At 37.2% G+C, this 23,087-nt stretch overlaps 1 protein-coding gene across 3 annotated transcripts in view; it reads left to right on the top strand.

Moving 5' to 3' along the window:
* Positions 1 to 846: 846 nt before the first annotated feature.
* Positions 847 to 23,087, top strand: part of ATP11B (ATPase phospholipid transporting 11B (putative)) — a 165,966-nt gene continuing 143,725 nt past the window's right edge. For all 3 annotated transcript variants that reach the window (XM_037839789.1, XM_037839793.1, XM_037839796.1), the window contains exons 1-2: positions 847 to 1,127; positions 18,981 to 19,097. In XM_037839789.1, the coding sequence (XP_037695717.1) occupies positions 1,101 to 1,127; positions 18,981 to 19,097 (144 nt within the window). In that variant the 5' untranslated portion in view covers positions 847 to 1,100. The remainder of the gene's footprint in view (positions 1,128 to 18,980; positions 19,098 to 23,087) is intronic.

Here is a 23,087-nt window from a genome sequence, read left to right as displayed (position 1 = left end):
CCAAGACCCGGCACTTCATTTTAGCCTTCGAAGCAAAAAACTTGTTCCAGTTGCTTTCATATTCCTATTACCTCTACTAATTCACACCTTTATCTTACATACATCAAGATACTTCAAGTAGGACGTTATTGATTGCGGTTTTGTAGTTAACAGTAAACAACTATCTTTCCATAAAAAGTATTTTCCCCCTAACTTGTTCAATTTAGCACGGCAGGGCAGAACACCTCGCCCATTCTCCCAGAGTCACAAGTACGGGCTGGACCAGGCATAGTGGTGTTGCATCACTTTCACAATCACATAAAGAAACCTCTAGCCCCTGAGCAATCGTTTGCTAAAAGGGGCCGCATTATGGGCTAAGACAAGGGCTCTGACAATTTAATTTAACCAAAACTGGGGACCTCTGGGGATAACATTCTGTCACATACACTCCAGTTTGTGTGTGCGTGTTGGGGAGTGGAAGGACCAAAGGAAGCAGAGACAGAAACAGACCTGCAACAGGAGGTAAAAACAAGAGTTGGCGAGTAGCTGCAAACTCCGCAGACACGCGAACGCAACTTAATCCCACACTTGAGAATTGGAGAGGCAGGGCAAGAAGATGGAAACCGCGCTCGAGAACCCCACACCCTTCCACGCTCGCTTCCGCCCCTCCCGCACCGCCGCCCCCCAGCTCAGTACCGTAGCGGGGTACACCGAGCATACCCAGCCACCGAGCCTCCTAGGGCCCGCGCAACCCCTGTCGTCACGTCCGGAGGCGGGCTGGGGCGTCGGGGGCGGGCCTGGGTGGGGCCTGGGGGCCAGGCCAGACGGTGGGGTGGGGTTGGGGGGGTGTTTCGGGTGACAGCGGTCAATAATGAAGGTGGCTGCGGCGCGGCGACAGGCTCAGCAGCGCCGGTTGGCGGTGGGGGCGGCGCCGGGGCCGCGCCTGTAGGACCTCGGGGCCGGTGCAGCGGGATGGGGACCCGGCGCGGGGAGTGAGGTGGCGGCGGCGAGCGGAACTTCAGCCTGAACGGTTCGCCCGCTTCCCCATCGGGCTCGTCGGCCTCCACCTGCAGCCCCTCGTCCCCCGGGTCCTGCGGGGCTTAGGACGCGACGGCGGAGGCATGTGGCGCTGGGTCCGGCAGCAGCTGGTAGGTGCCTCCGCCCTGCCACTTCCCGGTGGCTGGTGAGGGAAAGGGCGGGCGGCGCAAAGCCGCGAGACCGGGACGCGGGCACCTGGCTAGGCCGCAGAGTAGGCGGGCGCGGGGCTTGGAGCCGGCGAACCCCTGCGCAGCCGGGTGCTCGTCCCGGGCCTCCGGGCTTGGGGCTAGAACGGTGGGGGGGGGGGGGGGGGCGCATTCTGCCTGCGCTTCTCAGTGACTTCCTCCTCGTCTTGTTCGTCCCTCCTTCGGTGGCTGCTGCCAGAGGCGGGGGTCCTGAGCGGGGTGGGGGTCCCGCCTGAGGAAACAGAGCAAGTGAGCTGAACGAAAGTAGGTGTGGGGAAGATACGGCTTGTGTTTCCTGCTTCTAATAATTGGGACACGTTTGAGTGAATAGGGGAGGACTTGTGTTCACCTCCCACATGTCACTGATTTCGGGAAAAGTGTCACAATTCAACATTAATTATTAAGGAAGAGGGTATTATAGTTTAACACCCCTCGACAAAAGAAATTTTTACCCAAGGCCTGGATGAGGGGAAGAAAGAATATTCCAACTTGTTTCTGAAAAGATATGTGAGAAAGTTGTGAAGGACTGTATTTGCTTTTCTACCTTGTCCTTATCCCACCCCAAGTGAAACTTTTGGAATATGAGCCGTACTTTTTTTCCCTTCTCCTCGATGCCATTTGAACGAGACAGGTTTGGAACCACTGGTTAACATTTCGCTGTTGTTGGAGCATCTGGAGAGAAAAAAAAATCCCAGAAAAGGGTGATTTAAGACATGTAAAACACCACCTTTCTGAGAATTAATTCAGAGAGAAAAATCTTACTTCTTCCTGGCAGCTACAGCCCAGAAAATACAGCACTAAGGCAACTGTGACATTTAGGACAGAAATTGCTCTTGGCTAAAGAAGTCTAACCTTAACTATGTGTTAAGTTCTGTTACAGTTTAATTCCCAAAATGCATTAAGTGTTTTCATTTACTAATTCAAAGAGCAGTGTTAAATCTTAGTGAAGCAGAAATGATTTTTGTGGTCTATAAAGGTTTTTGTGGGTCCAAGGAATTGAAACCTCTTCTTCCTTGCTCTAGACCAGCACATTAATGTTAAGACTTAAAAAGTATGGTGTTTGAGGATCTCAGCCTTCTGTTACTTCCTTTTGCAGTGGGCATCATTCTCAAAAAAAATCTTAAAAATAAAACTAAAACTGCCTGCCTCTCTCTCTCTTTTTTAGCTAATGGTAAATTCAGATATCCCAGATATGTGCTAAATTTATTCGGAAAACAAGCTAATGATGTCATTATAATACGGTATTGCTCTAATATTTTGACTTTGTTGCAGTAATCCATAGCACAGTAATTTGACTCTGAAAGTTAGTTTATACAGATTTGGGCTCGTGCTTTTGATTTGTCAAATCTTCATGTATAGAAGGTGTATGTACCTTTTGGTGTTTTTGTGTTGTAGAAAGATAATTTTTAAGACAGCTCTCTTAAAGCTCTTCCTAATAGAATAAGTCACCACTTCTCAGTGTTAGTTATTTTTTGTTAGCCTGAATAAAATCCCAGTTGTATAACCACTCTCATCTTCAGGATAGAAAATCTGGTAGTTTTTTAAAATGGCTTCAAATGAACACTACTAAAAGAAAGGGCCGGAAGTTGTGTGGTTAATTCACAAGACAACTGCCTTACAGGGGTGGTTAACAAGTTGAACAAGTTGCTGTGCATGAGAATGCTATCTCTGTCGTTTAGTTGCTCACCTTATTGGTTTTACTTTCAAGTTATCAGATATCTGAGTATGTGCTCAGACTTTGTATCTCTGATTAAGTTTGTGTGTTCACTTAAATTTACATTAAGGACACTGGATGCATAGAGTAATGAAAGGGTATTTTACTATCCCAGTCATAAAGGAATTATTCAAGTCAGAGTCTAGTTTAGATTACACTTCCGTTTGCTCAATGGATTGAGTCACTATTCTTTTAGCAATGGATTATTTTATAAAGTTCAGATAAATAGGGGAATTGGTAAGCAAATTAGCAAATCGCAAGGAAAGGTTGTTTGGAGTTAATCAGTGCACTTTATTCATTATATGAATCGTGATTTTCAACTACTTAGTAGTCTCACCAAAAAAAAAGTTTGTCACTTTGTACGGAAATAATCCCTATACCCTTGTAATTTCTTTCTAATTAAAAAACATCTTTGTTACCTTATCTTGACAAAGTATTTTCACTACTTGACATGGGAAAGATCAGAATGTAGGCAGGTTGGTATTTTCCTTTGGGGAAGTAGAGTGAAAAAGAAAAGAGTGGCATCTCTTTTGTTTTTTATTTTCCTCTTTTGTTCATTATTTCTTTTTTAGTTCACAGTGTTAAGGTTATTTTAAGCTAAGAAGAGTATCTTATGGTATCTTTCTGGTACAATTACTATTATTCAAGTATATGGATTTCCAGCAGCGTCTTATGTGTATTAACTCGTTAGAGATGATGGCCTTGATTACAATGCCATTAGCTCCTCACTGTGTTCTAATATTTAGACCTGTACCATACCCATTAACCATGTGTGGCTATTAAAATTCTAGTTAAATATAATTTAAAATTCATATCACTGTTGACTACCAATATTGGACAGCTCAGAATAGAACATTTCCGTCATCCAAGAAAGTCCTATTGAACAGCACTAATTTGGACTTTGAGTCTTCTTCAATCCATATTTTAGTTGACATATAATATTTCTTTACAGGGCAATGTAATGCTGATAAGTTTTTAAAGCACTGTCTATGTGCTGTGTATTATAATATATTAATATATAATGAAGTATATAGTATATATAGTATGCACATAAAGTGTATATATCTAGTAGAGTGTATTATAATATGATAAATATTGGAGAAGCAAGTGGCGGTCTGAAGGGTCCATCTCTTTATGCACAGTGCTTCACACAGTGTTTAACACTAAGTAGACATTGGGGACATGTTTGCTGAATAAATAATGAATAGGTAAGGAAAGAATGATGAATTCCTAGTATTGCTTCTATGTTTAAACATACAAGATCAAAATTCCTAGCCCAGAAGAAAGTCAGAAAATGACTATACAAAAATACTACTTAATATGTCATACTAGGATAACTGTTTTTTAAGTTGTTCCATAAGTGTAATACCTTCCAATTTGTATTGGCAATGGTGGATGAAAGCTAGTATGATTGTCTTCTGATTTAGTGAGGAAATGGGACGCTCTTAGTCTGAACTCCCTCAGCTTTCTGTTTTCTCACTCACTGACCAAACTTGCTTGTATCTGTACTTAATTCTTCTTTCACCTGTTGCGAAGGAAGGCAACAGTTGACCCTCCTCTTTCCAAGTTAACCATTCCACCAATGCTCTTGATTCTGTTCTTTGAGCCTGCTCTCCACACTTCCTGTCAATTATTTTGTTTGTTCATTGTCTTACTCCTTTCCTTTAACCTGTGAAGCTCCTTCTATTTATCCTACTTCTTTATTCTGTACCTGTAACTGCCAAATTCTATTGTTTTCTAAAAACTAGGTCTATCAAGCATAACTGTGCTATCCAATACACTTGAAATGTTTGAAATATTTTGTAGTTGTAAAATACATACTGGATTTCAACAGTACAAAGAAAAGAATGTAAAATATCTCAATTTTTTTATATTGTTACATGTTGAAATGATAATATTGTGATATATTGAGTAAAGTAAAATATATTATTACAGTTCTCCTTTTTACTTTTTTATGTGGCTATTAGAAATTTAAGTTTACATATTTGCATGTGTGGCTTGCATTTGTGGCTCATATTATATTTCTGTTAGTGCTGCTATATAACACTAAAAGTGAATTTGTGTTTCTATGTAGTACACTATCTCTTTAAGTCTAGCTATCTCACCCACTTGACTGGACCATATATTTTAGGGCATGGGCCTTATCTTATTTATCTTTATGTATCTCCTGCGCTCAAGACAGCACCTGCCAAATGTTGATTGAATAAATAAATGAGTATCAGATTTATTTCAACATCAGTTTGGAAGCACTTCCGTTCTTTACCTCTCTCCTAAGGAATGGATGGAGGAAGAGTAGGAAAAGGAAACACAGGCCTAAGTGGTATTTATTTTGGTGTGGCCAAGTAAGTTTTAATCACCAGAATGAATGTTTAGGAACCTAGATTTTTGACTACTTGCTTCTTTATTTCTATGCTCAGACATATGTTCTTAGATACCCAATTTTCCATCAGTTAAGAGTCAAGCCTTAGAGCAATCTCCGGGTATTCCCAGCCACATTGAGGTAGGGGCTTTGTCGGAGATCCTCCAAAGCCTTACTATTCCCACTATTGTCGCTACTAAAATTTTTTTAGAGCTGTGCTGTCCAGTATGGTAGCCACCCACCATATATATGGCTAGTGAGGACTTGAAATGTGACTGGTCTGAATTGAGATGTGCTGGAAGTGTAAAATACACACCAGATTTTTGAAGGCATAGCTTGAAAAAAGGTTGTAATATACCTCTTCAGTAATTTTAAAATTGCTTAGATGTTGAATGATAATATTCTGTATATATTGGATTAAATAGTTTTTTTTTAATGTGGGACTAAAAAAGAAATTACGTAAGCCACTTAACGTTATATTTCAAATGGACAGCACTGTTTTGAATTTTGGTAATGATTTATGACCTCTGGCATAGGCAGAGTCAAGAAAGTTTCCAATTCTAAGGACTTTCTGATCTTGCCCAGGCTTTTTTTCTGTGAGTGTCCTTATTTTCCGAGTGTCCACATTGTATCCAAGAGCCTGGAAGCTGCCAGATATGCTAATTGTTTAGTGTACAGAAGATCTGGTCCTTTGGGAAAAACTTTTCAAGTCAATATTGGCTGCTGTTGAGAGATAGCATGTAACTTTGTTGTTTATTCTTGTTTGTTCCTGTAGTTGTTTAAGTGCTGATAATTCAAAACAAGATAATATTCATCATTTGCCTAGGTTTTTGTTTTGTTTTGTCTTTTCCTTTTTACCAAATATGCTCATTTTCTTCTAGCCTTCCAAATATTAAAACTAAGCTCTGCTAAGATTTTGAGTTCAGAGACTCAGTAGAGGATTATATTTTCAAATATTCTTTATTTTGCCTGTTTTCTGGAGTTTATTATAAAATTCAATCTAAGAAAAACATTACTGATTAGATATTATATGTAAAACATTAGGAGACTTATTTTTAAACCAGTGTTTCAGGTTAGAAATAGGTATTTGTATTTAATTCTTCTGTATATGTAGCTATAAAGGATTCAATAAACTTTCCCTAATGTGGCTAATGAGGCATGCATTAAATCTGTGTTACTTCTTAGGACTTGGAAATGGTCAGGAGGAACTGTCTGACTCTTGGATGTGCTTTGTGAGAAAGCTGAACACTGCATTTTTTATGCCTACTGGCTCACTTAAAATGATCTTTATGGTTTAATTTTTTATTTTTTCCCTTCCTTTTCCTAGTCCTGATATTGCCAAATTCTTTCCAAATTTCTAATACATGTCTATCCTATTGTTAGCCTTTTGAAAAAAATTGTACTTGTTTCTCTTTAAAACTATTAGATCATCCAAAATTTAGATCACATACTGAATTAATTAAAATTAATTAAGACCACATTTTTTATATTCATTTTATTGAGATATATTCACATACCATGCAGTCATACAAAACAAATCGTACATTCGATTGTTCACAGTACCATTACATAGTTGTACATTCATCACCAAAATCAATCCCTGACACCTTCATTACCATACACACAAAAATAACAAGAATAATAATTAAAGTGAAAAAGAGCAATTAAAGTAAAAAAGAACACTGGGTGCCTTTGTCTGTTTGTTTGTTTATTTCCTTCCCCTATTTTTCTACTCATCCATCCATAAACTAGACCAAGGGGAGTGTGGTCCTTAGGCTTTCCCAATCCCATTGTCACCCCTCATAAACTACATTTTTATACAATTGTCTTCAAGATTCATGGGTTCTGGGTTGTAGTTTGATAGTTTCAGGTAACTACTACCACCAAGTACCCCAATTCATTAGAACCTAAAAAGGGTTGTCTATATTGTGCTTAAGAGTGCCCACCAGAGTGACCTTTCGGCTCCTTTTGGAATCTCTCTGCCACTGAGGTTTATTTCATTTCCATTCACATCCCCCTTTTGGTCAAGAAGATGTTCTCCATCCCACGATGCCGGGCCTACATTCCTCCCCGGGAGTCATATTCCGTGTTGCCAGGGAGAGTCACTCCCCTGGGTGTCTGATCCTACGTAGGGGGGAGGGCAGTGATTTCATCTTTCAAGTTGGCTTAGCTAGAGAGAGAGGGCCACATCTGAGCAACAAAGAGGCATTCGGGAGGAGGCTCTTAGGCACAATTTTAGGGAGGCCTAGCCTCTCCTTTGCAGCAACAGTAAGACCACATTTTAATTGGTCTAACAATTAACTCATATTCACAAATGTCATCCATTTGTTTATTCCCCTGCATTTTGCAAAAGTTAGGAACAAAAACAGATGTGTGCACATATAGGTAATTCTTATGGGAAGTCAGTATACCTGGTAGAGGTTATTTTTATTATTTTTACAAACCTTTATTATGGAAAATTTTGAGCATATACAAAATTAGCATATTTAATAAGCCCTGATTTACTTTTCACCCAACTTTAACAGTTATCAACACACTGCCACACTTCTATCACCTATTTCCTCCATCTACTATCCCCTTCCCCTTGGCTTATTTTGAAGCAAATCCCAGATATCACATCAGTTCATCCATAAATATTTTTGTATTTATCTCCATAAGATAAGGAGTCTTTTTTTAAGTGCATAACCATAATTCTCGGTACAGCTCTTCTCCCAGGTATTCCCTTCCTCCTTTCCTTCCTCCGATTCTTAAGTTTTAAGCAGTAGAGTTCTTTTAAATTCCTCTTCTCTTTTTCCCTGGCTATATCTGTGGGGAGAAGAAATCATGCAGAGGCCTATGAATTAAAAAAAAAAAAAATGCTTATAATATAAAAGAATGAAAGAATAAGTAATGTGTCTGAGGGGCAAATAATCTCTCCCTCTTTATTGTTGCTATAAAATGATACATCCAGAACCATTTCTTTCCCCTTTCACTGCCATCTCCTTAGACTAAACCACCCTTATCTCTTGCCTGGATTATTGCAAAAACTTCCCAGTTCATTTCACTGTTTCTGATCTTCTCTCCCTGAAGTCAGTTTTCAACACAGCAGCCAGAGTGAATTTATTAAAACACAAGTAGATCATGTAATCCCTCTAATTAGAACCTTCCAAGGTTTTGCCTTCTTGCTCATAGTAAGAACCAAAGTCTCTGCTTAAGCTCTTGCTCCTCCTACCCCTACCATCCACTTCTCCCACCTGTCTTCACTCACTTTGCTTTATCCATATAATTCATCAGTTGGCCTCCTTGCAATTCATCAAAAGTGTCAGGCCTGCTTCAATCTCAGGATTATTGCCGTTACCTTTACCTGCAATGTTCTTCCCCCAGATATCTGTTGGATCCTTCATTCCTTGAAAGTCTTAATTCAAAGATTATCAGCTAGGCCTTTTCTGACTATTCTCTAAAATTGTAACCCTCCCCAATACTTCCCTTTCTCCCTTCCCAGCTTTTATTCCTTTAGCACTTACCACTATCTAACATACCCTAATTTACTTATTTGTTGCATTTCTCACAAGGGCAGGGATGTTTGTCTATTCTGTTTTATTTCTCTATCTAACAAAAGCTGTTTCTCAAACCTGAAGCCACTTTTAAGTGCTACCCTTCCTTTCTCATTTACTTATTTGTTCACTCAAACATTTTCTCAACGCTTATTCTGTGCTAGCTTTGTTGTTAAGCTCTGGAACTACCAAAATGTCCCAGCTAGCCTTATACGCTACTTATTTATTTTACCTGCTTGTATTAAATGAAAAATACTACAATTTATATATCTTCTTCCTTAATGAATATTTGAGTTATCAGTTTTTTCTATTGCAAAAATATGTTGCAGTGGCCATTATTGTTAATGTTTCTTTGAAGTGGAGTATACCCAGAAGTGGAACTACTGGGTCTTGGTGTTTGCGCATTGTCATTATAACTCGATATTGCCAAATTCTTTTCCAAAACATGGGCGTTCCTCTTTTCCTACATTTTGTTCAACAGTTTGTACTGTCAGACTTGAAAAATTTTACCAGTTTGATGGTTACAAAATACTACCTCATTTTGTTCTAATTTGCATTTCCTGATTGCTAGTAAGATTCAGGTGTCTCTCCATCCTCTGACTAGATTGCCTGTTTTTCTATTTGGTATTAGTTCCTTCTGTAGTCTGGGTGCTAATTATATATATGCTGTAAATATCTTCTTCCTGTATGTCCCTTGTTTAGGGTATCTTTTCTCCATACAGAAATTTTAAATTTAGTTGAAGGCAAATTTATTAGGCAAATTATTTGTGCTTTTTATAGCTTGTTTAGGAATTCCTTTCCTATACTAGGGTCATAAAGATAGTTTTCCAGTGATTTTTTCAAATTGTTTTAAAATTTAGTTTTTCAACATTTAGGTCCTTAATATACTTAGAATTGATTTTTGCATATGGAATAAAAGAGGCCATCGATGATCACCTACCTGGAAACTTATTTGTCCCAATGCTGTTTATTGAAAGAGTTACCTTTTCTACACTCATCTGTGTTCTCTGTCATATACCTGCATTCTGTTTCATATATCTTGGTCTCTTTGTATGTTTCTTTTATTTCTGTTTCACGCATCTGTATTTGTACCAATAATACACTGTCTTAATTATAGTATTTTATAAAGATTCTTGATGTCTGGCAGGGCAGAACCCATTTCCCTTTTCTTTTTTTTCCACAACTGTGTTGGACCTTTACTCCTTCATGTGCTGTTTAGAATCACTTTGTCTAATTCCATGGAAACTCTTCCTAGGATTTTGACTGGGATTATATTGAATTTGTTAAATTTCTTCCGTTCATATTTTTCCCTTTGATGGTGTGGAAGCCATGGATTGTCTTTCTATCTTTTATTCATATTACTTGTAAACTTTAAGCATTCATTAATTTTTTTCTAATTATGCCTTTAGTCATTGAGCATCTTTGTACTGTTACAAATAACATAGGGATTTAGAAGATTTTTAATTCCAGTATTCTCTCTTTCACCTTTCACATTATTGTTATATAGTCATTTAGTTTACGTTTTTTCTTTTAGTAGCTTTATTGAGTTATAATCCACATCATACAATTTATCCATTTAAAGTGTACCATTCAGTGTTTTTTAGTATATTCAGAGAGAGTTATATAACCGTCATCACACTCCAATTTTAGGATTTTTTTGTCCCCTCCAAATAAATTCTGTACCCATTAGCCATTAATCCCCATTCTCCCCAAATTCCCAGCCCCACTCCCACCCCTTTCCCTAAGTAAGCACTAATATACTTTTTGTTTCTATAGGTTTGCCTATTGTGGACATTTCAAATAAGTGGTATCATACATTATGTGGTATTTTGTGTTTGTCTTCTTTCGCTTAGCATAATATTTCCAGAATTCATCCATATTATAGCATGTATCAGTATTTCATTTCTTGTTATTGCCAAACAATAGTCCATTGTGTGGCTAAGGGTCGTTTGGTTTATCTGTTCATCAGTTGCTGGACATTTGGGTTGTTTCCACTTTTTGCCTGTTAGGCATAATGCTATATAAATATTGATGTATAAGTTTTTTGTGATCATATGTTTTCATTTCTCTTTGTTATGTACCTCAGGAGTGGAATTGCTAGGTTGTATAGTAACTCTATGTTTAAATTGTGAGGAATTTGTCAAAACTGCCTTTCAGAGTGGCTATACCATCTTACATTCTCATCAGCAATGTGAGAGGGTTCCAGTTCCTCCATGTCCTCACCAACACTTGTTATAATCTGTCTTTTTAATGATAGCCACCCTAGACGGTGTGAATGGTATCTTGCTGTAGTTTTGATTTACAGTTACCTAATGACTAATTGTGCTGGTTTGTATATATTATGTCCCCCAGAAAAAGCCATATTCTTTGACGAAGTCTTGTGGGGGCAGACATATTACTGTTGATTAGGTTGAAATCCTTTGATTGTGTGTTTACATGGAGATGTGACTCAATCAACTGTGGGTGAGACCTTTGATTGGATAATTTCTATGAAGGTGTTAACCCCATTCATTCAGGGTGGGTCTTAACTGAATCACTCTAGTCCTATAAAAGCGTTCACAGACAGAAGGAGGTGCTGCAGCTCAGAGAGATACTTTAAAGAATGCATGGGTGCTGAGAGTAGAGCTGGAACACAATCTGGGATCAGCAGATGCCAGCCACATGCCTTCCCAGGTAACAGAGGTTTTCCGGATGTCATTGGCCTTCCTTCAGTGAAGGTATACTTGTGTTGATGACTTCATTTGGACATTTCATTTATAAACCCCCTTATAAAAGCCAGTCCATTTCTGGTATTTTGCATAGCAGTAGCATTAGCAAACTGGAACAGTAATGATGTAGAGAATATTTTCTGTGCTTACTGGCCATTGGTGTATTTTTTTGGAGAAATACCTGCTCTGATTTTTAATCCATTTTTAACTGGCTTTTTTTAAAAAATGAATTTTAAGAGTTTTGTATATTACTCTGGATACAAGTCCCTTATCAGATACGTGATTTGCAAATATTTCCTCCATAAATGAGTTGTAGTTCTACTACTTCTTTTTAAATACAAAAAGTTTTCTAATTTTTTTTAAGTGATCATTTTGATTTACCACAAGGATTTAATGGTTCCTTTACTCACCATTGTTTCTTGCATCATGCCCTTTCTCTGGATTCATTTTTATTCTTGCTTGAATTATCTTTAGTTGTTTCTAAGTGAGGTTCATGGATGGAAAGCTCTCTTAGTTTTTATTGTCTTAACATGTCTTTATTTCATCATTATATAAATGCTAATTTAACCAGATACAGAATTCTAAAATTAAGTTACTTCCACCCAAACATACTGAAGATGTTACTTATTCTATTACTTTCTGACATTATTTATTATTAGTATAAAATATGCTTTTAATCTTAATGTCATTTCTTTGTTGGTAACCTCTTTTCTTTCACATTGCTTTTAAGATTCTCTTCGTCCTTGATGTATTGTAGTTTCACTATGACGTATCCAGATGTGACATTTTTGTTTTCCCTGATCTGCATTTGTGTGCACTTTCAATCTGAAGACTGTCTCTACAGTTCAAAAAATATTTCAGCCATTTTTTTCTTCAAATTTTGTTTCTCTGCCTTTGTCTCATTCTAGAACTTTTGCTTTACATATATTGAAGCCTCTCAATCTGTCCTCCATGACTCTTAATTTCTTTTTCATAGTTCTCATTTCATTTTCTCTCTATGCTGCTTTCAGTGCTGATTCCTTAGTTCTAGCTTCCTGTTCACTAATTCTCTCACTTAGAGTTTATCCTGTCTTCTGAATTTTGCATTTAACTGACTGATTTTCGTCTCCAGGATTTATTATTAGAACTTTATTTCCATCCATTCTTGGTGCATTTTGCCTGATTTGCTTCATAATTTTTCTGTTTTTTTTTAAATAGATTGTTCTTGCATTATCTCTTTAAGATTTTAAATATATTTATTTGAAATGTACACAGCTTTTTTCAGCCTCCTTTCAAAGATGGGTAAACCTAGACTCAACCTTGGTGTTACTCATTGAACCTGACCCTAGGATCTGGCACAAAGTGGGTGATATTAATCCTGATATTAATGCTGCAGGAGTTGAACCTCTCACTGCCTATTTTCAGACCCAGAGTCCCAAAGACTCAGCCTAGACTACAGAAATGTTTCTCTTTTTAAGTCTATGACTTCTTAATTAAAGGGGAAAAAAAAAGACTATCCATCATCTTTGCTTTTTTGAATAAAGAGAAGAGTTCAAAGTATGAATTTTCTGAAGGTCAATAACTTATTAATGTCAGAGCCAGGACTCAACCCAGAGAGGTCTTCCAGGAAGCTTAGCTGAGTGGAAAAAAGTTAGCATTTACTGGAAGAAGGAAATAGCACCGGTTTTCCTTGTGATCTCATCTTTCGCAATCCTGCCGCCTTAAGTCTGCCTAAGAGTGAGATGATACTCTAGAGAATAGGTGGGGGGAAGGATTTCTGAGAGGTAGTAGTACTCTGCAGATGGGGATAACAGATTTGTGGAGAAAAAGAAGAGAAGAGATCAAGAGTGTCTGTAGTTACCCAGTCATGGCCATTCTTAAGTTGATATAATATTTTAGGTACAAGAAGTTAGGCCTTGCTTGTACCTTAATATATATATCTCCTCTTGCAAATGTTATATAATGTAAATACATTTAAGTTGGTTTGAATGTGATAAATTTTTGGACGGTTTTTAATTCCTTTTTTCTTTTTGAACCTTAGCTACCCAGAAGTTATTTTGAAGTTTGAAATTTCTGATGTTGAAATAGAAATTAGACATGACAGTATTTTTTCGTTTTTATTAATGACTTTTATTACATCTATAATGAAATTATGCCATATTTTTAACGCTTTGTTCAGAAGAATGTCTTTGAAAGTATTATATATAAAAAAAAACGACTCATCTAATGACTTACTATGAATTCAGTCAAAAGTTTTATCATTTTACTTGGTATTTTATTTGTTTTACTTCTTGTGCTTATCAAAAGGCCTTATTTTTTTAAATGAAGTTTTATTCAGAGCAAGGGCCCTGTCTCCTCATCTTGGTATTTCCATAGTACCCAGCACATTACTTTGCATATAGTCAGCACTCGTAGTATTTATTAAATTGATTCTTTTTTTTTAGTAAATTATAAGATAATTTAACAGAAGACATGCTAAATGACTTGATATTTCAGAATAGTCAAGTATTTCTACTTAAATTTGATACTTTGCCTAGCATAATATCAAACAAATTTTTCTCAGTAAATACTTGTGTGATGTAGTGATATTCTAAGATTTTCATTTGAAGACTCCTTCCTGATGAGTGCAACTGGTAGATAAAGCTTGAGTATAATCATATTACCCAGGAAATTGTTTCTTCACTCTCACATCTCATGAACTGCAAAAGGAGTATGGATACCTGTGCTTATCTCAGTTCTCCTCTATTCTCTTTAATATATAGTTAGGTCAGAAAGCGCTTACAAAGGTATGAGAGGGTATCTGATTTCTTTAATATTGAAACACATAACTTCTTTCTCCTTCGTTTTCCTGTTGAACTTTAAATATTGTGAAGGAACTGACCTCTAACTTAGATATGCAGGACACACTCTTACTTTGTGGATAAAACTCTTCATGCAACATTAAAGAGGATACAGTGCTTACTGTCAATGTTGATTAAAATCTAACTTTTTTACAGCATATAGTTGCAGAATTTTTTTAAAAGGTGGGAAAAGCTGAAGCATTTTATGGATTTATTATGAGAACATAAAAGTCAGATTCTTAAATAGAGATGCTTTTAACAATCTTTATAGTTTACAGTCTCCTAAGCAACAGATTTCCTAATGATCAGGATTCAGTGGTAGGTTGAGATAAAATTTTCAATGGTCTGTAGCAAAATGAGAAAAATTAGGTCAATGTAACATGTCTGCATAAATTTATAGATGCCCCTTTTTTTGAGAAAGAATGTATTTTTTTAAACTTAAAAAAAACTTTTAAAAATATAACCTTTTTATTTTAGAATAGTAAATTTACAGAAAAATTGCAAAGATAGTAGAGTTCCTGTATAACCCCCTACCCCACCCAGTTTCTCCTATTGTTCTATTCGGTTATTTTAATAACTTAGTGATATTGCAGTTTTGACTCTGAAGCTTTGGGTTTTTTGTTGTTCTTTTTGGGTTTTTGTTTGTTTATTTTGGAGTGTTTTCTTTCTGATGTGGAGGAAGTAGATCATCTGTAAGAATGGTAAAAGTCACAAGTTCACTTAGATCACTGATCTGTCGAGATAATGTTTTCGTAGTTATGTTAAAGAAGTATGACTATTTAATTACATGAATCATGACGATAGTTTTATTTTCTCCTTAGTTCTTTGATTTGTATACTTGTATTTTTTATAAAGTCTTTGGAATTTTACAGCACTGAAGAGGCTGGTATATTTGGTAAAAATGTTAAATGTGTCAAATTCATTTCCAAATATTGCTGTGTGCCAAAAACCAACTACTAAAAATTATGAAGCTCTTTTCTGGTTTCTCCAGAGCACATCAGTTTATGGTTCCAAATGGAGTCTCTTTCAGATTAATCCCATGGGATGTCTGTTCTTTCCCCGTATCTGCTACCATGAGATTTTTTTTCCTCTCATACTTACCCACACTTTTGAAGACATTGTGCTTTAACACGATGGTTCACTAAACAGTACGAAGACAAAAGAGAGCTTTGATTAGTTCATATTTTTGAAGAGAATGAGAGTTTTTAAATAGTTGAAATCTGTATGTCTCCAAAGCCTATAGTCTTTCCTCTTTACCGGGCATTAAAATAAAATTGGGTAGCTAGAAAATCATTAATCTATCTCAATTCCTTTACCTAGGACTAGATCAAATCAAAGGAGAAAGAAACAGGGAAGCATCAAGGGTTGACAGAGTGAGGGGGTAGTCTGGGATGACAACAGAAAATGTAATACGTGCCAAAGGTGTCTGAACTGTGCTGTGTAGCTTTGACCTAGTGATTAGGGAGTTTTGATTGTATTTTTTTCCTCGGTGCCATAATAAGACTTGCTGATAATGCTTTCTAGAAATAGTGCAAACTGTGCTTGAATTTCACAGTAACAATATAGTTTAACAATTAATTTCTGATAACAGATGTTTGTTTTGACTCCCATTAAGGAAGGTAGAGGTATTACTGAAATATGAAGATTCTCTTGTCAATTTTAAGTATGGGTTAGGGCAGGGAACTGATCCCAAAAAAGGAATTTAGGTAAGTGGTTTTAATTTTCTTTGCATCATGAAAATCTGATGAAACCTGTGTAAGACTTATCAGAAAAAAAGGATATATAGGCAAATTTGCAAACAATTTCAGAAATTCACAGACCTGAAGTTCATTTATGAAGCCTGCTGAAAGGTTCATTTTAGACAGTTTAATTCTTTTATTTCCATTTGGTTTGTGGCTAGTTTATTTTGTTGCAGAGATGATGCTAATTAACTGAGTTTTAATTTCCCTAAGGGACATTTAACCATGTTTATACTACAGTCACAAATATTAAATTTAACTATTTTCTGTGTGAAAAAAATTCCCTCACACATCCACATATATGCATACCTTTGTAACATGATTGGCTGAGTTTGTGTGAATTAATCAGAACTGAAAAAACTCAACATGTGTTAGTGGATGTTGTGTTATTTTTGGGAATAAGGAAAAGCTTATCATTTTTCTCTTTTTGAAATTGTCGTCTTATTTTGAATTGTGGTATCTTAGAGATTGTGTGTAGAATTTTTAAAAATCAGTTTAATTTAATATTGATTTAATTTTGGAACATTTCAGTATTTTCCCCTTGAAATGACTGTAGAAATCTCAGGAATTCTAAAACTTTAGTATGTGATCCCTGGTTCAAATCATCCACTAGAGATGAATGGGGAATGATGAGTGTTTGCTTTCTGAAAAGTACATGCAATTTTTTACCCTTTAATACATAAATATTCTATTCATAACTGAAATGTTTCTATGGTTCTTTTTTGGTTGTTTGGAGTTCTTTGTTTTGTTTTTTGTTTCATAACTTCAGATGTGTGTGGTAATAAATCCCAGTCTTGGTGGGAATTTAGCAAAAATAAATAAATAAATAAAAATCCTCAATCAGTGGTTCTCAGTTTCAATTGTCTTGACATCTTCTTGAATACATATTTTCTTTCAGACCCTCAAATTTATTTTCATTTTTTTAAAATTTGTCCCAAATGCTTACATGCATGGTGTGTTACTTAGTGTTAATGCAAAAACATATCAATTATATGTTTCCAATTTCAGATGTGCTCAGACAGGTTTCCGTCTAAATTGATCTATTGATGAGCTGCAAAGGAGGGGTGCTAAAGACAGTGATGGCATTAAGCATATGACGTAGGAGCTAGAATATGGTAGATATATTAACATGGTTACAGGGTGGATGCTGCATTCAGTCTAAAGTTTCAGTTCTCTGTGAAACCCTCTTACAACTTCTTATGAACTTTATAGGTAAACTTCCTGTGAACCCCATTTGAGAAATACAGCCATAGTTTAAAGCAGTAGCATTCAGACTGTTTCTTTGCTTATTTATTTGTTTATTGATTGATTGGAACATACTATAATTTGCTTCAGTATATAACAAACCCCATAATCCTTCATGACCTAACAGTGCTTTAAATCAACAAATGTTGAACGAATAAGTGGCATGTGTTTTTAAGACGATTGTGACATTTTAGAGAGAGCAGTGTTTTCCACCTCTGGTTTTGAGAACTACATTCCCCCCACCCGCCCACTCCCACCCTAGGAGTTATCACAGGGAAAATTGTAAAATATTTAAAAGAAAATTTATGAGGGAAGTAAATATGCATGCCACCGTATTTTTTCCTTCAAGAGACTGATTTTGAATTAGACCCATAATGTCATATTCACATCCATGAACTGTGGTCATCACTGATCCAAAGTGCTACTAAAGCAGGGTTGAAAATAATGGGATTCCTTCTGGGCAATTTTGGGAATTTCAACTATCTGTGTATGTCTGCGCTTAATGGAAATTTTACAGGGATGCTCATGGCAGCTAGACTACTTAGTGAATTTCTAAATTAGACTCCTTAGTAATATCTAAAAATGGATCACTGTAGTTTATGAATACCAATTTTAATTGACCTTTTAATAACCCATTTAGTAGTACTAGTAATTAGCACTTGGCCATCATAAAAAAATGAAGATTTAAGGAATTTTGAGTCATTTGCCTGTTAGAACCAAAGAAAAGTCTTGCATTTGGGGTTTCTCTTTTAGCCTATAAGGAGGAGTCTTAAAGATTCATTTGCCATCCTGGAAGAGAGTACAATATTGTAGGAATGAAGTGCCAGTATTCTTGTCACCAGTGAAACCTTTTCCACCAAAGGATCATTACTAAATGTACCTTGAGAGATGGTCTTCTAAATATCAGACCAGAAAGGGAGTTCTTCAAGGTCAGAAATTGTAATCATTCATATTGTGTATCAGGGAGTCAACTGATAGAGTAACTGGCACAAATAAATGATTGTGTGGAATGAATCTGAGCAAGTTCCCACCCAAGGTATTGTAAGTCCTCTGGCAACAAAGCTCTTTGAAACCATGTTGAGGTGGGAGAAATATTGTCATCAGGTATGGTAGGAGCTGAATAGGCCATAGCTGCACAGGACCTCCACATCACTGAATAGGAATCCATCCTAAGAGAAGGACAAGGGACCCACAGTAATTAAAAGGTAAGGATGCAGTGGAGAAAAAAGACTTGTCCTCAAATACATCTCTAGGTTTCCTATATGGTTTTTATTTCAGAGTATGGACTGTTCATCATTTCCAGAGGTATTACCTAGTTAGTTAATGTCTGAAAGTAATATACCTGTTTACCTGTGAAGGAAAAAAATATGGCTTTTAACTCTAATAATTAAATTAATTGAGTCTTTATACAGCTCAAAGCCGGTAATAACATGCAATCTGATCAATCAAAGCCAACAGTAAAGAATCATAACAACTAACCTTATTGATCAGTATTTTTTCTTTTTTCTTTCTTTGTTATTAGAGAAGTTGTAGGTATACAGAATAGTCATGCAGAAAATACAGAATTCCCATATACCCCTTGTATTATTAATACCTTGTGTTAGTGTGGTACATTTGCTATAACTGATGAGAGTATTTCTTTTTCTTTTCCTTGATCTTAGGGTTTTGACCCACCACATCAAAGTGACACAAGGACTATTTACATAGCCAACAGATTTCCTCTGAATGGTCTTTATACACCTCAGAAATTTATAGATAACCGGATCATTTCATCTAAGGTAAAGATTATCAGTTTATTATTAAAACTGTAGATAAGTACTATTTATTTTGAAAAAGTGTTACCATTTTCTTTTGAAATTTGTGTGTACTCTAGTATACATTTATATCTTTAAAGATTCAATGAAATGACTGGGACAAACTTAATGTTATGGTTTTGTGATCATCTTTATACCTCCCTCTATCAGTGAGTAGTTCATCCTTCAAGTGTTATAATTCATTAATTTATAAGTAGTAAAGGTTATGTATATATATAATATCACTCCAAATCCCTGTTGACCTGTATCACAAAATTTTTGAAAACTAGTATTTTCATTATAATTGTTTTCATTTTAATTTTCATATGACTTCTTGTACCCATAGGTCTAAATAATAGAAGTGTGTTTTTCAGTATTTAGTCCATACATATTTAGTTATCTTTTATAGATTTCTAATTTAATTGCATTGTAAACACAATGTATGGTCTTCATGATATAGAATCTATATGATAGATCCAAACAGAAAATTGTTTGAGCCTTCATGTGTGGCCTAGAATGGCGGATACAACTAGTTGCTGTCCCAATATCCATTCCTCCTCTCTTCCTTAAATTAACAAAACCACAATTTGTTCAGTTGCCAGGGTGGGCAATTTTTAAAAGACTCATATCTCAGCTATGATGGCATGTACCCACAATCCTGGCCAATGAGAGGTAGCCAGAGGTACTGTGTGTCACTTCTAAGGAAACTAATGGAAATGAGAACATCTCATCTGGCATTTTCTCTTCACCATTTGCTCTCTGTGTTATCCTTTCTTCTTTCCCAGAGAATAGACCAAAAGGATGGTAGTCACAGGCTAATGATGATAAAATAGGAAGACACAGATATTGTCTGGCTGTACCAGCCCTGGACTGCTTATTTGTGGACTTCATGTTACATGAAAAAAATAAACTCCTAACTGGTTTACCCCACTCTTGGTGGGAATTTTCTGTTATAACTGATTTCAGTCCCAACTGATACACCTAATATATATTCAAGTTTTATGAAACCTCCAAGTATGGTTGAAAATAATGTGTATTCTCTAATTGTTGGGAATAATAGGGTTCTCAGTGTATCCTTGGATGAATCTTGTGTTTTTCAAATCTGTGTAATTACAAACTTTTATTTCCTGATCTCTCATTATTGAAAAGGGTATATTAAAATGTAATATTTTAACATGGTAGGTTAAAAGGTATGTTAAAAACCCATTAGTGGAGGCGGGGCAAGATGGCAGACTGGTGAGCTGTATGTTTCAGTTACTCCTCCAGGAAAGTAGGTAGAAAGCCAGGAACTGCGTGGACTGGACACCACAGAGCAATCTGTCTTTGGGCATACTTCATACAACACTCATGAAAATGTCGAACTGCTGAGATCAGTGAAATCTGTAAGTTTTTGCTGCCAGGGGACCCGCGCCCCTCCCGGCCAGGCTCAGTCCCGTGGGAGGAGGGGCTGTCAGCTCCGGGAAGGAGAAGGGAGAACTGCAGTGGCAGCCCTTATCGGAAACTCATTCTACTGATCCAAACTCCAACCATAGATAGACTGAGACCAGACACCAGAGAATCTGAGAGCAGCCAGCCCAGCAGAGAGGAAACAGGCATAGAAAAAAAACAACACGAAAAACTCCAAAATAAAAGCGGAGGATTTTTGGAGTTCTGGTGAACATAGAAAGGGGAAGGGTCCTGAGGCGCATATGCAAATCCCGAAGAAAAGCTGATCTCTCTGCCCTGTGGACCTTTCCTTAATGGCCCTGGTTGCTTTGTCTCTTAGCATTTCAATAACCCATTAGATCTCCGAGTAGGGCCCTTTTTTTTTTTTTTTTTTTTTTAGTCCTTTTTTCTTTTTCTAAAACAATTACTCTAAGAAGCCCAATACAGAAAGCTTCAAAGACTTTCAATTTGGGCACGTCAAGTCAAGAGCAGAACTAAGAGAGCTCTGAGACAAAAGGCAATAATCCAGTGGCTGAGAAAATTCACTAAACACCACAACTTCCCAAGGAAAGGGGGGTGTCCGCTCACAGCCACCATCCTGGTGGACAGGAAACACTCCAGCCCATCGCCAGCCCCATAGCCCAGAGCTGCCCCATAGCCCAGAGCTGCCCCAGACAACCCAGTGTGACGGAAGTGCTTCAAATAACAGGCACACACCACAAAACTGGGCGTGGACATTAGTCTTCCCTGCAACCTTAGCTGATTGTCCCAGAGTTGGGAAGGTGGAGCAGTGTGAATTAACAAAGCCCCATTCAGCCATCATTTCAGCAGACTGGGAGCCTCCCTACACAGCCCAGCAGCCCAGAACTGCCCTGGGGGGACGGCACTCACCTGTGACATAGCACAGTCATCCCTCAACAGAGGACCCGGGGTGCACAGCCTGGAAGAGGGGCCCACTTGCAAGTCTCAGGAGCCATACGCCAATACCAAGGACTTGTGGGTCAGTGGCAGAGACAAACTGTGGCAGGACTGAACTGAAGGATTAGACTATTGCAGCAGCTTTAAAACTCTACGATCACCAGGGAGATTGGATTGTTAGGGCCACCCCCCCTCCCCGACTGCCCAGAAACACGCCCCACATACAGGGCAGGCAACACCAACTACACACGCAAGCTTGGTACACCAATTGGGCCCCACAAGACTCACTCCCCCACTCACCAAAAAGGCTAAGCAGGGGAGAACTGGCTTGTGGAGAACAGGTGGCTCGTGGACGCCACCTGCTGGTTAGTTAGAGAAAGCGTACTCCACGAAGCTGTAGATCTGATAAATTAGAGATAAGGACTTCAATAGGTCTACAAACCCTAAAAGAACCCTATCAAGTTCAGCAAATGCCACGAGGCCAAAAACAACAGAAAATTATAAAGCATATGAAAAACCCAGACGATATGGATAACCCAAGCCCAAGCACCCAAATCAAAAGACCAGAAGAGACACAGCACCTAGAGCAGCTACTCAAAGAACTAAAGATGAACAATGAGACCATAGTACGGGATATAAAGGAAATCAAGAAGACTCTAGAAGAGCATAAAGAAGACATTGCAAGACTAAATAAAAAAATGGATGATCTTATGGAAATTAAAGAAACTGTTGACCAAATTAAAAAGATTCTGGACACTCATAGTACAAGACTAGAGGAAGTTGAACAACGAATCAGTGACCTGGAAGATGACAGAATGGAAAATGAAAGCATAAAAGAAAGAATGGGGAAAAAAATTGAAAAAATCGAAATGGACCTCAGGGATATGATAGATAATATGAAACGTCCAAATATAAGACTCATTGGTGTCCCAGAAGGGGAAGAAAAGGGTAAAGGTCTAGGAAGAGTATTCAAAGAAATTGTTGGAGAAAACTTCCCAAATCTTCTAAACAACATAAATACACAAATCATAAATGCTCAGCGAACTCCAAATAGAATAAATCCAAATAAACCCACTCCGAGACATATACTGATCACACTGTCAAACACAGAAGAGAAGGAGCAAGTTCTGAAAGCAGCAAGGGAAAAGCAATTCACCACATACAAAGGAAACAGCATAAGACTAAGTAGTGACTACTCAGCAGCCACCATGGAGGCAAGAAGGCAGTGGCACGATACATTTAAAATTCTCAGTGAGAAAAATTTCCAGCCAAGAATACTTTATCCAGCAAAGCTCTCCTTCAAATTTGAGGGAGAGCTTAAATTTTTCACAGACAAACAAATGCTGAGAGAATTTGCGAACAAGAGACCTGCCCTACTGGAGATACTAAAGGGAGCCCTACACACAGAGAAACAAAGAAAGGACAGAGAGACCTGGAGAAAGGTTCAGTACTAAAGAGATTCGGTATGGGTACAATAAAGGATATTAATAGACAGAGGGGAAAAATATGACAAACATAAACCAAAGGATAAGATGGCCGATTCAAGAAATGCCTTCACGGTTATAATGTTGAATGTAAATGGATTAAACTCCCCAATTAAAAGATATAGATTCGCAGAATGGATCAAAAAAA

Source organism: Choloepus didactylus, chromosome 1, assembly GCF_015220235.1.
Source record: "Choloepus didactylus isolate mChoDid1 chromosome 1, mChoDid1.pri, whole genome shotgun sequence".
In the NCBI taxonomy this organism is placed as follows: Eukaryota; Metazoa; Chordata; class Mammalia; order Pilosa; family Megalonychidae; genus Choloepus; species Choloepus didactylus.
The sequence above is the reverse complement of the archived record's forward strand: the minus strand, read 5'-3'. Positions and strand labels throughout refer to the sequence as shown.